The sequence below is a fragment of the Macaca thibetana genome, chromosome 5 (assembly GCF_024542745.1).
Source record: "Macaca thibetana thibetana isolate TM-01 chromosome 5, ASM2454274v1, whole genome shotgun sequence".
NCBI lineage: Eukaryota > Metazoa > Chordata > Mammalia > Primates > Cercopithecidae > Macaca > Macaca thibetana.
In genome coordinates this window covers 166,423,915-166,438,692 of record NC_065582.1, presented here as the reverse complement: position 1 = coordinate 166,438,692, position 14,778 = coordinate 166,423,915, and the positions used below count along the sequence as shown (strand labels likewise).

Here is a 14,778-nt window from a genome sequence, read left to right as displayed (position 1 = left end):
TTTACTGCCAAGAATTATGAGCTGATTCTTGAAGAATTTATAGTACTTAGTAAGTACCAGAATATTTCAAAAGTCTTTTGTTTTTATGATAAAACATTCTTATAGTTATTCTAAGATTAAAGAAAAAAGGTACAAATATATAAACTTTAAAATTACCTAGATCACTAGTTTTTAGTCACATCACAAAACAAAATCTAATTTACTTTACCATTAGTTTTTTAGTGAGTTCAGTATGATTACTTAAATTAATTAAATTCAAATAGGATGTATTTTAAATGTACTATGTGAAATAAACCACCCCTGCTTTTTGCTTCTTTAATTTTGCAATACATCCACAAAGTGCATCCTCTATTCCAATGAAACTTTACTATTCTTTCTTCATAAATAAATATATCTCTTTCCAACTTGCTTGCATTATCTCAATTCCATTAACCCCATGTCTGTTAGGAGTCTTATAATCCTTTTCCAGAAACAAAGTGCTTCTTGGTAAAAAATATGTTGGGGAAAATATTTGTATTCTTTTTTGTACATGCATTACTTTTTAGACAAGGTTTTGAGTCACAGGATGATTCAGCATGATTCTCTTTAGGTAAGCAAAAATATCATTTGGACAATAAATATATATATTCCTCTGACATTTTAGGAAAGAAGTCGCCCAATTTGGAATACATTATTTATTAACATAAAACGATTTGGCAAACAGGATAGAGACAGTTCATCTATGTTTTGTTACAGAGCTATTTACATCAGTTAGAAATTTTGTTTTTCTGTTGGAACTCTGTCATTTTCAAGTTTTGTATCTATGGATCCATTAGAACCCATAGAAGGAAAACTCACAGTTCTATCCCAGATACACAGAGATACTTACATATTTCATCATATTTTAAATTTTTTTCTCACTTTAAATATCTCTTTTCTAGTTTTCACTGTCATCTACATAATTCCTAATGATAAGAGAGCAAGGGTTGCTCACTTGATATAGAATCAGTATGTAACAAACAGAGAAAAGAGGGTTTGTAAATTTTACCAGGCAAATGCAAGACCTCATTAGGTTTGTCATGTAAGTTAAATCATAATTGCAAAATGTCTTCTTTAATCTGTTAGTTTTTCTGTTTAATTCATTGGATTTTATTTCAAATCCGTTGGTATCAGATCGAAACTGTAAATATCCATGCCCCTAGCTCCTTCCTAGAGTATTTTCAGTAAACCTGAAGCTGAAGAGACTGTAAATGGTAGGTTGGTTTCTCATCCACAGGGATTGCTATCCTTACTCTTAAATAGGTCTTCAGTGTGGTATAGAACCTTCTGAACAAACCTGTAGGGAGGGCTTTTTACTTAGATAGATAGTAAATGAAGGTAAGGTCTTTTATTGCCTTTCTGAAATGAAACTTACCTTCATTTCCTATGTACCTAAAGAAAAAGGGGTTGTCTCAGACATTCATATATAAAAGAAAAATTAGTAGCTCAGCAGAAGTCCCCATCAGTACTATGGGAACTGTCCATGGTCCTGTATTTTGCCTGGTTGCACTCCCTCTGAAAGCACAATGAATTGTGATAATCCCCAACAACTATGATGAAGTTTGCTACCAGTAACCTCTCCATGTTTGCATTTTGCTTTGTCTTCAGAGTGCTTTCAGCAGTTTTTCTTCAATAATGCATTTTGTCATGTAAAAATGTAATCTAACAATATTTCTTCATAAATCCTTTCTAGAACAAAACAAAATAACACAAAACACAAGACAGTCTGTTTCAGTAATTGGGAATGCAATTCACATATTTACAAAATATGAATTGGCATAATCGTGCCGTGGCTGCTATATCATCTCATAAGACAGAATGGACCTTTGATTTTTTGCATCTTTAACACTGAACAGCACACTTTGTGACCCCTGAACTCATGTAATAGCCTGCTAATTGAATTATGACCTCTAGTTTATATTCTCATTAGATAATTTTAACAAGGTTGCCAGATTTTTTTCATAAAGTATTGTTTATTATCCCATTACTACACGGTTTAAAAGTATTCAGTTTATTTAAAAAGTTGTTTTAAAGTGCCTTTGTTATAGACACTATGGCAAAACCCTGGGCATAGGGCATAATGTTGCCAGTTCTATAGTATCTATAAGTATCCTAGATACAGGAACTCTAGAACTAGGCAGAATGTTGCCTAGTTCTACAGTATCTATGAGAATTACAGATTCTTTCGTGAAAGAGCGGAGATGATTATTAAATGCTGTAACATCCAGTCTCTTTAGTCATTCTGACTGGTCCTAATATCCTGACTTTGACCCAGGCTCCTAGCCCCTTCTTCCCTTCAATCTGTACAGAAGCTCTTTGCTCAAGCCAGAATGGCCTCTTTATTGCAGACATTCACTGTGAACATTGTAGTGCCTCTGCTCACAACTATTCTTTGATAGACCCATTACCTCCATAGGAAATACCCACTTTATTTTCTGTCTAATTAGATTGTATCCATTTTTTAAGGATCTAAGGTTTTGGGGTTTTTTTTCCCCCCTTTATTTCATGACTACATCAGCCTAGAATAGTCTCTGTCTTTTCTAACATTCTAGAGTACTTTTCCTGTGCTGGTCTCTTCCATAGTCATCACTGATTTAGCTGAAACCCCCATTTGGAGAACAAAAAGCTCCTGAGTCTTTTTCCTGACCCACTATGTATTGAGAGGGAGTTCTGGCAACACATGCATCTCCATTCCAATGAAAACTTCACAGACTGTTTGCTATCTGCCGTGTATAACTTACTGAACTTCAGTAAGCCTCACAGTCTCAAAATCCAGATGATGCTAATTTCTCCTTCCCAAGTTATCATGAGGAATAATGAGATGACGTATCTACAGACCCTGCTATACGCTATGAATTCATTAAATGTTAGCAATTATTATTATCATTTTCAGTTTCTACCACTTTTGATTAGTTTACTTACAATTCCTAGGACTTAACGTCAGTTTAGTTGTCCTTCCCTCAAATGATGTTAAAACAGGATCCCCGCCCCCCATCTCTACAACTGCTATCTGTTGCTTCTTCCCCCCAAATTGACAAACTTACATAACTTTATACCATAGGCTATTCCTATAAAAACTGAGATTCTTTACTCCTATGAGAATAGCAAATTGTTGCCTGAAAGATTTAAAAGGATTAAATTCTCACATAATGTAAATTACTTTGGGGTCCTCAGCATGGTCCTTACCTTAATTGCTTTCTTTACCAGTTTTCAAGTTAATACTGATCTGCTTTTATGCAGAGATAAAGGATATAGTTGCTGAAACTTATGTCAAGGATGTACATGTATATGGATCGATTTTTATTTTTCTTATAATCTATATCATAATTTGTATCTGGGGCTACTCTTTAAGAGCCATGATTGGCATAAATATTGGTATATATAGACATTTGTATTGACTTGAAGTTTATACATATATAGGAAGAAGGAGAAGAGACCACGCTCATATATGTAGAGCTTTTTTATTCTTTTCTCCCATGTGGTTTATATGTTTTATTTCGTTTCTTGACAATAGTGAAAAATTGTTATTCCTTCATATTGATTTTAGCCATTTTGATGTGTCTTAAGTCAACTATAGTTTTGGAGTTTGCTATCTTACAATAATAATATGAACATGAAGTAAACTATTTCTAGCACCTTAAATGAAACAAAACAATACAAAATTGGAGCATAGTTATAATAATTTTGTTGAGACATTGAGAGATCCTGATTGGCTTAGAAATTATTAAAGATTGCTATGTTCTACATTGTTACAGTTAAGTACATTTTATGTGTCATCTAATTCTTACCAAAAAACCTATTAGTTATGAGAACTTATAACTTGGATGCTGCAGTAAAACATGAATTTGCTATGGGTAGGAACACACTGATTGAAATTATTGCAGTTTTATATATGTTATTAATCTAAGTGTTGTATATGTAATTCAAATGCAGTATGATATCCATATTTTAAAAGAATAAAACAGGAAATTCTTTAAGAAAACCTAAATGATGGACTAGCATCTCTAACTGTTTCAGGATGCCAAGTAAACAAATGTTTAACCGTTTTGTCATTTAATATACCTATTTGTAAAATTTATATTTAGCAAGATTGTATATTGTCCCCCATACCCAGAATAAATCAAAATTTGAAACTAGGACAAATTATTTTTAGTATTAAAGAAAATAAGATGAGCTTCAGAACTTTTTGCACCTGAGGCATAGAGTGGTATCTCTTAATGTATGGAGTCCATCGACACACTGCGTTATGTAAGACTAAATTTACCAGTGCTGGTAAAAATCAAAATGGACTATCTAGAGTTATTCTAGGGTGTCAAAGATATACGTCCTACCATCAAAAAAAAAAAATCAAAGAATGTTAATATTGAGAGATCATGAATATTCTTCTTTTTTTCTTTTTAAGACATGGAGTTTTGCTCTTGTTGCCCAGGTAGGAGTGCAATGTCACAAGGTGCGATTTTGGCTCACTGCAACCTCCACCTCCTGGGTTCAAGCGATTCTCCTGCCTCCTTCCTAGTAGCTGGGATTACAGGTGCCCACCACCACGCCTGGCTAATTTTTGTATTTTTAATAGAGATGGAGTTCACCATGTTGGCCAGGCTGGTCTCGAAATCCTGACCTTGGGTGATCCACCCGCCTCGGCCTCCTATAGTGCTGGGATTGTAGGCGTGAGCCACCGTTCCTGGCCAAGATCATGAATATTATTCTTCTTAACCCCATCATTTCCATAAGATTAAAGCAGTTCTTCAAAACACAAATGTACACACTTGGACAGCAAAGGATTGCATAGAAAGGCAATTTGGAATTTGAATAGAAGCCAAAGGGAAGATTGGAGTCAGGAAATAAGGGAGATGAAGACACAAAAGTATGTGCTAAGTTAGGTCAGCCGAAGGTCTGAAAAAAACCACTTATGATACTTCTGCCCTTAACATCCAAATCTCTTTAATGATCTGCAAATTTACACTATGTCTTAGTGAATAGTTGAAGCATAATTTTTTTGGAGAAGTGAAAAAGTCTCCTTGTTATTTTCTTAATTCAGAATAATTTCATGGCACAATTGGAAATCACATCTAAAGAAGGCCAGCCTGTCACTAAAGGTATGGCAGAGAACAGATCCTTTCCTGTTTACAGAAGCCAGAAGTAGGCAGGGCTTGAAAGGTAGTGGAGAAGGGAATGAGCAGGGCAAAACAAAGAGTGGAGCTAAGTAGTCCAGAAACCCTGAAATAAATTACATTGTTGCGTAGTTTTGACACTGTTTATCTTGAACCACATACAGACAAATGGAGGTCTGTTGGGAGAGATTTTCTCATGAGCAGTCATACGAGCACAACACTTTGTGTAAACCTTCCTTTGAATATCACGAAATTGACAGATTAATGTAAGAATTATTCACTTGTTTAACTTGGATTGTCCTTTCATATGAGTAACTTCATGAAATACCTTCATGTTCAGGAAATATGTGGACTCAGATACAACAGTATTCAGAGAACTTTTAAAGAAAACATCAGTCCTATGGAAACCAAATATTCTTAATGGTTTAGCACCAATAAGGGCTTAGATTTCTGTTAAGAATATGAAGAAGCATGTAACCATGAGCAATGTTAAAGAACAGTGAAATTACCAAAGTTTCCAGCAGCATCTCAACTTCTGCTCCTGTAAGGAAAGTTGTCGGCCTTCCAGTCCTTGTAGGACAAGGTTTGCTTGAGTGCTTTCTGGCATGCTGGAGGTTCCCCTTTGTGTATCGTGTGCATGATTTAGAAGAAGCTGTGTCAGCATTGATTTATACATTGACAGCTAAAGATAATAAGATATGGGCAAACATACAGCTCACCCTTTTACAGATTAACCTGGAGACTGCATTAGGCAAATTTGATAGCATTAAAAGATTTTGCCAATTTGTCTGGAAACAATTTCTCTTTTGTAGTGTGTCAGGGGTAACACTTTATGCCATTGTACTAATTTAAATGGCTTTGATAAATTGTTCAAGAGGTTAGAGAATAGTAGTATAGATATATATATATATATATATAGCACTTTAAAATAAAAAGGCTATTAACTTAATTGTTAAATGAATTTAATCTGTAAAAATCAAAAGTACTCAAGAATGTAAGTGTTTTCTTGGAACCACAGCAGCCATATTACATCATGAGACTTTAAATGTCTTCTTAGAAAATAAAATACTTCTGCATTACATCTCAATAAGTAGAAATGATTTAGGCTATTGTAGTAGCATGGATGTTAGCTATGATTTGGGGAAAACCTTAAGTTTTATAAATTAAGGCTTATACAAGCAATAAAATTGTATCTTCCTTGGGGCGCACCTTTGTTAATATTGCATGTCCTAAATTGTACCATTTGCATGACATCAAGGTAGCCTTGTGTATGATTGTGTCCCCTAGAGATCTTCTTACAAATGAGATGTATATTTCATGAGACATTGTCTATATACATAATTTCTAAAGTGAGGAACTTGAAGAGGCCCCTCTGAAAGTCACTGGCTTAAATCATTGCACCTTTATTCAGTAGTCTTGTGAGAGTAACCACTATTTTGTAGAAATGTTCAAACAGTTCTTTACGAACAGACCTCAGATATGAATTAGCCCTTTCAGTGAATGCTGAACTTGAAACAAGGACAGGATACATCTGTATTATGATCATAATCTTACTCCTGTTCATCCACATTCTCTCACCCAGTGCCTGCAGAGCTGAAAACTCGCCTCTTCCGTGAAACATTTTGTTTCTATCTCAAGTGAAACGTTAAAATACTTTTTTAACTGAAATAATAACATCTCTAACATTCAAGCTACTATATTTAAACAACAACTGCTTGTTTGGGGAAAAAAAAAAAGAGTGTAGTACAGATACAATATAGTACTCCACTGTTAACTTCAACCAAGTAGAAGGCTCAATACGAACAAGGAAATTTTAATTCCACAACAAGCAGCAGGAAAAGCAGACATAACCAAGTTTGGAGCATTCTTTTTTTGTACTGTGAATTTTAACAAGTGCTTAAGATATTGAGGAAGATTCATTTACTTCAATGATGCATTATTTAGAATTTAGCTGATACAGCTTTTAGGCTTTTTACCATAGAAACATGTAGTGTTTTTATGGTGTGCCTGCAGTATATGTTTCTTAGTGGCTTTAACCAAAATTAGCATCATTTTAAAAAGCAAAATTGTTATTTAACACTTGAAAACCTATCTTCTGGAGAGCGATATAATTCTGGAAGTTCCTTAATTCAAAAGTATGCTGTATTTACAATGCAGAGTATTTACATATAATGATAAAGAATGTGAATTACTAGAATAGTGACATTTAATATAGAACAATTACTAGCTTTCTAAAGTGTATTTCTGGTTGGGAATAAGAGCAAGCTATATGGGACATCAGTTCCCTTTTTCGATTTGGAGTTCTTGAAGGAAAACTGCTTTTAAAAGAAGGAAACCTAAAAGTAATGTTGCTCTTTCATGCCAAGGATAGTGAAATTAACATGCAGCTGGGCTTCTCTGATAAATGGATTCTGTTAGGTCACTGAGGGGGTGCATGTGACATTAAGTGATTTACAGTCCTTTACCTTAATGAAATTGTTTCAGCAAGATGACGCTGAAAGCTCTTAATGGATAGCTTTTCTTGATGTAATGAAATTGCATTCCTATGGCATTTAATATAAGGTGCAGTTATTATTTACTGGAGCTTTCCAAGGGCTGCTATTTGCACAGACAGTTCAGAACAAAAAGAGATTTCAGTGGCGGCATAGAGGCTAGAATGGCTTATGACATTCGTAAGCAGATGAGTGTGTTTGTGAGGGCACTTCAGTGAGTGTGTCCAGGGTATCATAGACCCTTCAGGAAACTTCCCATCACCTACCCCAGCTACTGTCCATCCCTTCTACATAGATTTTCATAATCTATTTAACAGGCAACTGGATTACAACCAGATCAGCTGTATTGAAGATGGGGCATTCAGGGCTCTCCGGGACCTGGAAGTGCTGTAAGTACTGCTATTTCTCTTACTCTTTTAATGGGGGCTTTGTGTCTGGACAGGACAAATGTGGAAGCTTATCTGCTAGCTTAAAACCTGTTGTCAAAATAGTCTCTCAAGAGATACCTTAAATAATTCATGGTGAATACAGGGAAGAGTCTAAATGCGTGTGTGCAAAACCTTGCGTACCATATCTGTATGTTAGGTAAAATTGTCTAAGATCACTCAAATGTTCGTATAAATAGTTTTATAAGATTCATAGAATTTATCATTGCTAAATATTGAGGTAAAATCAACTTTATAGGAAAAATAACATAAAAAACCCTCTTAGTAGCTGATATCTTGGAATAATATGTCGTTGTTAGGCAATAGAAACACAGTTTCTCATTAAAAAAATAAAATTTTTAACCAGGTGATTTAACATTATTTTTGTAAGAATACTTTGAAATCTGCTTCCTAAGGTTAATAAACCACCCATTAGATCCATTTTCAAGTCTTCACTACTGACTTTGTAACGTACAACATACAGACTTGAATTATAATGGGCAACCTTCTTTTCTCGCTGGGTAGACATGACTGACAAAATTGGTTAGAGGCAACTAAGTAACCTCTATTGGTCAATGACTTATTAATTTTAATGAAATTACAAATTTTAATGAAAACTGTAGTTACTAAAGCATCATATGCCGCCTATACATTTTTTTGAATTTTTTCAGCCAAAATCCACATTTGTAGCTTTTTAAATACACTTACAATTCCTCCACAAATTAAAATATTTTTCTCTGCCTTATTTCATCCTTGACAAATTTAGTCAGAAATCTAAAATTGAATTAAATGTGAGTGTGTTTTTAGTCAATTTGTTAAAAGTTATCGAGAAATCATAAAATCCTTCCTCTTCCCAACAAAAAATGGATTCATTACTTTATAAATCTAGTTTCAGGAATGGAATATAATTCTGAAAATAAATTAATCTTTCAGCTAGAATGGCTTATTTTATCAGTATTTTTATGTGGTTTTGGTTTTAATTTCAAGAAAATAGAATTCCCAGCTGTGTAGTGTAATGAGTTATTAATTATTTTAAAAGATATGTATGTATGAATGAATTGATTGGGATAAAATGTGAAATATAAAAATATAGACTACTCTCTAACTACAGGAGAGGCCACCTTTGTTTCTATTGATAATGGTCTAAGTTTCTATCGGAAAAATATTCAAAGTGCTTATCATATACATTTTAGCTTTAAGACCACTATTTAAATTGTTTACCAGAACCATTTTTAATATACAAAGCTCACTGATGGTATCTCAGAGTCAGAATAATTAGAATGATTTCATAGTAGTGGTCTCATGGCAAAACCATAGTCAGTGTCACTAAAATTCATCGATGAAGAGACTACCACAAGAGTTAATCAGACAGAGCTGATCAAGCGAAAAATGTATTATTAAACCAATGTTCCTAACTAGAAATATGAATGATACCAATCATTTTATGCAAAGTTTACTGACTATCTTGGATGAATTGAATCCCGTAAACTACCTTGTTATTAAGTTTTCAAAAAACTTAAATTATTTTTAAATATGTAGTTATTCAGTGTATTTATTCAATATATGTATATATACACATAAATGTATTGAATACCTACTGTGTATATTTTATAAGGTGGAATGAACACTGTGCTAGGCACTGAAATCTTTTACCCACAAATACAATAACTATATTTGCTTATTTTCTATAAACTAATATCGTTGTCATCAGAGGCAGTACGTTTATGAAAACACAGTCATCTCATACATTTTGATTGTCATGATTAATCAAAATATCTAAAAAATGACTTTAGCAAAAATGAGGAAACACACCAAAGGGTGACGTTTTATGGTTCATGGAATTAAAATAGAAATCCAAAATCTTGGAAACTCTTTTGAGGACCTTAATATATACATCTTAAAGAAGTATATATTGGTCAGAGTTTATTTGTTGAAGAAATAATAAAAATTAGCATATGATAGAAGACAATGTAAATTTCTTCTAAAAATATTGAAATATTTTATATTAAAATTTTATAAAGTTGAGCAGACATTACTTTAAATGTTTTTTTTTCAATCCTCATACTTTAAACAACCCTTAGAAAAATCAGTTGATAAATGAGCCAAAATTGGACCACTGAAAAGACGAGAATTTATGAAGCCCACATCAATTGTGAAATACAACAAAAGTTTACCTATTATAAATGTTTGGTCAAGAGCTTAAGAGAGTTTGCATTAAGAAGGGTTCTAGAAAGATGACTTGTCTGTTTTGCTTATTTTTACCATTTGTGACTCTTTAGGATGTACTGACTTATGTGGAAATAATGAAGGAACATTAACGTACACATTGCCTTAAATTTCAGATTCCAAGGGTTTTAGATTTTTTAAAATTTTATTCTTTGAACCATTTGTGAATGTATGGCTATACTGAAGCTAGATGGGAGAAATTGAGGTAATCGCCCTCAGTCATTGATGAAAGTGTATTAAATTAGGATATATATGAGTGTACAAAGAGTGAATAGAGTCCAAGAAGTCAAGTGAAAATCTAAGGTAGATGAAAGCAAGGAAGCAGTTTAACACTTGCACATTCATGGAGAACTGGTTTATTGTCAGATTCTGATTTGTAGGATTTAGAGGTAACTGCTTGTTTTCTTAATATTTAGATACTGTCTCAAAAATAATATTGGAAACTAAATCTTGATCAATATTTTCCCTTTCTTTGGACACTGGACTCAGAAATGATATATATCCCTTCAATTGCTGCTTTTACATGTTTGTTTTTCTTTTTCACAGAATGGACATAATTTAATTTAATTTAATCATAGTGATTCGTATCCACTAAATACCAAACTATCTGCCAAGCGATATGCATGGTGGTAAGGGAGTAAGATGACTAAATCAAGATATAAGTGTGAGAGGTGCTCCATGATTATACAGGCTAATATTTATACATCAAGATGTCTTTTGTATTAGAATATTTACTCATTACAAAGAAAATCTTGAAGTTGAAGACAGAAATAGACTTACACATGGGAGAAAATATTCACAACTAAATAAGTACAATATATAAGTTTCCATTATTTCAGAATAGAAGTTGACCATAGCGGTAACATATACAAGTAATCATACTTAACACTTATATTTATTATTAATTTTTAAAATAATTTTGTTGGTTCTGCATATTTTTCAGACATTGGGTATCAGTATCAGTACTTCTTTCCAGCATCAGTACTGAATAAAATACTAAGATAATGTCTTCCTTTAGTTGCATTATGTGAACTAACATTCTGAGAAAAGATTTCAAATTGATAACTGAAGTCTTTGGCACTCAATGAAAATTTTCCTTTGCACGGAGATAGAAGAAACTATAGTTCAAAATTAATGCATGTCTTCTCCGTGTGAAGTACTTAAAACAATTTATTCCCAAAGTCATATTCCAGAATACTGTATACTATAAAGATTTTAGCCATATTAATTCAGTATAAATTTTGAAGATGGGAAAAGGGATCATCTGAAAGTAAATCCCATTGAGAAGTTTAACCTTTGCATTCAAACATCAGGATATATTTTAATGGCATTTGAAAAAGACATCTCATTTCACCTGCACATAGGAAAATGCTAAAAGCTTTTAGATAAACTGAGCCAACAAATCCAGTGCTCTGTAGGTCCCCCATAAAGTGGTTTAGTTTTTGTGACTTAATTCAAATCACTTAGAATAGTTCTTATATAATTCAATACATTGCAAAACAAGGTAGTAAAGAGGGTCCATGCATGATCTAGGTCTGTAGCTGACATGCCATGTTTTACCGAAAAGTTTTTGTCATTCCCTTGACTTCTGAATGCACCATTGATAACCAGAGCCACCAACTGGCCCAAAGTGGCCTCAAAAATATATTTTGTGTAGTTCAAACATAAGTAGTCTACAGACTGTTTGAAATATTTTAATTAGTTGCCACTATTTAAACATTAGAAAGATCTAAAACTTTTTATTTCTAACTTCCCTTGGAAAATCTGATTGTTTGACATCCCTCCCTTACAGCAGGTCAATAGTCCATTGGAGCTGGACATTATCTGCCACAAGAGAGACTATCATTGCTAGCTTACCATATTCTTCACCATCCCCAACTGCTTTCTTCCATCTTTCTTGCCCATCATTGTATATTTTTGCACGTGGCCTGCTTCTCTCATTTCTGTTCTCTGCTCAGGCCCTACAGTGAACTTGCAACCTCTCATTCAAACCCTTGTCCAATATCAACTTCATCCACCAGGACCATTGATGCTTTCTCCTGCCTCCTTCAGAGGAACTTGCCTTCTTTAGTCACCACCTCAATGTGTACCTTCAGTCTCTCCCAGTCTTAGAATTGCTTTCCATGTCCACACTTTACTTGTATACCCCTGGGATAACTTCTACCACTTTCTTATCACAACCAGATTTTTCTGAAGGATGAAGAAAGCTCATGTCTTAGCCTAACTAGTTTTTGTAATTTGTCCAATTCATCTCCCCAGCTGGACTGTATGCTATTTTAGGACAGGATTTATGTCTGATTTATTTTTATAATACTCCATGTTACCATAAAATAATAGCCATTCAGGAAATATTTGATGAATGAATGAGTAGTAGTAGAAGTAGAAATAATCAATAATAATAATAATAAAACTAATAATGTTGCATTGTGGGAAAAGTAAGGATGATATTTATTTTCACCATAACTCTCTTCACCACACATATTCCTGAATCTGCTACCTCAAGAAACCATGATTGCTGCCACACAGCAGTAAACAAAGGCCAATATATGCTACTGCAACTAAAAACCATTAGAATGGATTAATCTTTTAACATGGTGCTACAGCAAGTTACTTCATCCCCACATGATACAAGTACCAGATATAGATATAGCTGTCTCCACTCAAATTACAGCAGTGGCTAATGTCTGCGGTAAATAATAGTTATCAGGACTCTGTTCCAAGGCCTGACAAGAATGATTCTGTATTGTTGCTATGAGAATTCAGTAAGAGAATATTAATTCAAATACGCTTATTGACTCATGGACACTAATTACACATAATGCCACTCTACGGAAATGTAATTGGGCATATTTGCCAACTGTAACTATCCTGTGTTTATTTCTTAACCAATATCATAAATAGACATGCATGCACAAGGTACATAAAGTAGAATGTGAATAGTCAAACATGCTATGAATGAAGCCATAAATTTGTAGTAAATGTTGAATAAAACAAAATGTACAGTAACGTTAAATTATGAAAATTATTTATCAACTTGTCTATAGAGTAGTGTATTCTCTGTGTCATCTCTACCAGGTAGCTGTCCTGCATAAGCATAGTACAAGACATTTTCTCTATGTTAGTATGTAAAATGATCAATCAATTTTGTATCTAAAAATTCTAACTTTTCTTTTTAATTCTACAGCACTCTCAACAATAACAACATTACTAGACTTTCTGTGGCAAGTTTCAACCATATGCCTAAACTTAGGACTTTGTAAGTAGTCACAATATATGTAAAGGTCATATTAATCAATTAAAGCTTCCCCTTAAATAACATATTCAGTAAGCAAAGGATGGGACCACTAGCTTACAAGGTAGACAAGGAAAACCCAACTTGGGAAAAGACTAGATATGATATTTGTGGGAATGAGCTATTATTCTGGAAACTGGAAAGATTTCTTTTAAATGATATGCATTATGGGAACTTTGGAGTTAAAAAAAAACATTTACTTTGAGCTATTGTGGAGGTCACATTTCATTAAGAAATGGAAGACTCCTTGATTGGCTGTCAGAAATGATAAATGGGAAATCTTTATGATTTTATTGCTGTACTGCAAGCAGACCTAATAAAGCTAAACTGGTTCTCCAACATTCCTTATAATGTGAAATTATAGCATCACCCTCTAGTCCTTCTATAATTAAGGTTGTGTCAGCACTTATATTTAAAAGTATCTTTTTTGGGGTTACAGATGGACATTAAGATATTTTTGGTCTAATAAAGTATTGACTATAGCTATTTCTTTTCTCTTGAAGAAAAAGTAATCCTTAAAGCCCAGAGTAGGCTTTAAAATCCTTAAAGCCCAGGGTGGACTTTAAGTTATAGAATTTCAGAGGTAAATCTCATTTGAACTGAATTTCAGAATCACCTTGACCTAAAAAAAGTATATTACATATAACATGTAGGACATGATTGGAAACAAAACCAAAGCATCAGACTTCTTGGGAAAAAAAGGGTTTTTAAGTTGGGTAAATATATTTTGATTAGATTTTCAAAATATTCCTCATTTTCTGATAGCTTGTAACTGGAAAACATTAATTTTCTTTTTGTAATACAAATTTTGAATTACCAGCTTTTTAATGAACTAGGCAATACCAATTTTAATGTCATTTTTTTCTTACTGAAATCTAACTCTGTGTGTAATAACACATCATTATAATTTCCTTGGAATATTATTTAGCAAAATAAAGGAATTCTACAAGTATACAGACATAGCTAAATTCTGTATTCTTGGGGCTATCAGAATGAGACTAATCTGACTGAATTAACAGCCCAATTCACTCAAAACTATAATTTCCCATTAACTTCAGGCATTTTTTTTAAAAAAGAAATTGATCAAGCTTTCAATCTTTGCAAAAACAAAGCCAACGAAATTGTAAAAACATTCATCTGAATTTTTTTTGACAGTGTCCCTTATTTTCTTGTAGAAATTCATGAGTCTGTCTTACTAATCAGGTTTTTCAATT

General features: G+C 33.2%; 1 protein-coding gene across 2 annotated transcripts in view; it reads left to right on the top strand.

Annotated features, from left to right (window-relative positions):
• SLIT2 (slit guidance ligand 2) overlaps positions 1–14,778 on the top strand; it is a 370,099-nt gene that overhangs the window by 223,995 nt on the left and 131,326 nt on the right. For both annotated transcript variants that reach the window (XM_050791112.1, XM_050791111.1), the window contains exons 6-7: positions 7,939–8,010; positions 13,457–13,528. In XM_050791112.1, the coding sequence (XP_050647069.1) occupies positions 7,939–8,010; positions 13,457–13,528 (144 nt within the window). The remainder of the gene's footprint in view (positions 1–7,938; positions 8,011–13,456; positions 13,529–14,778) is intronic.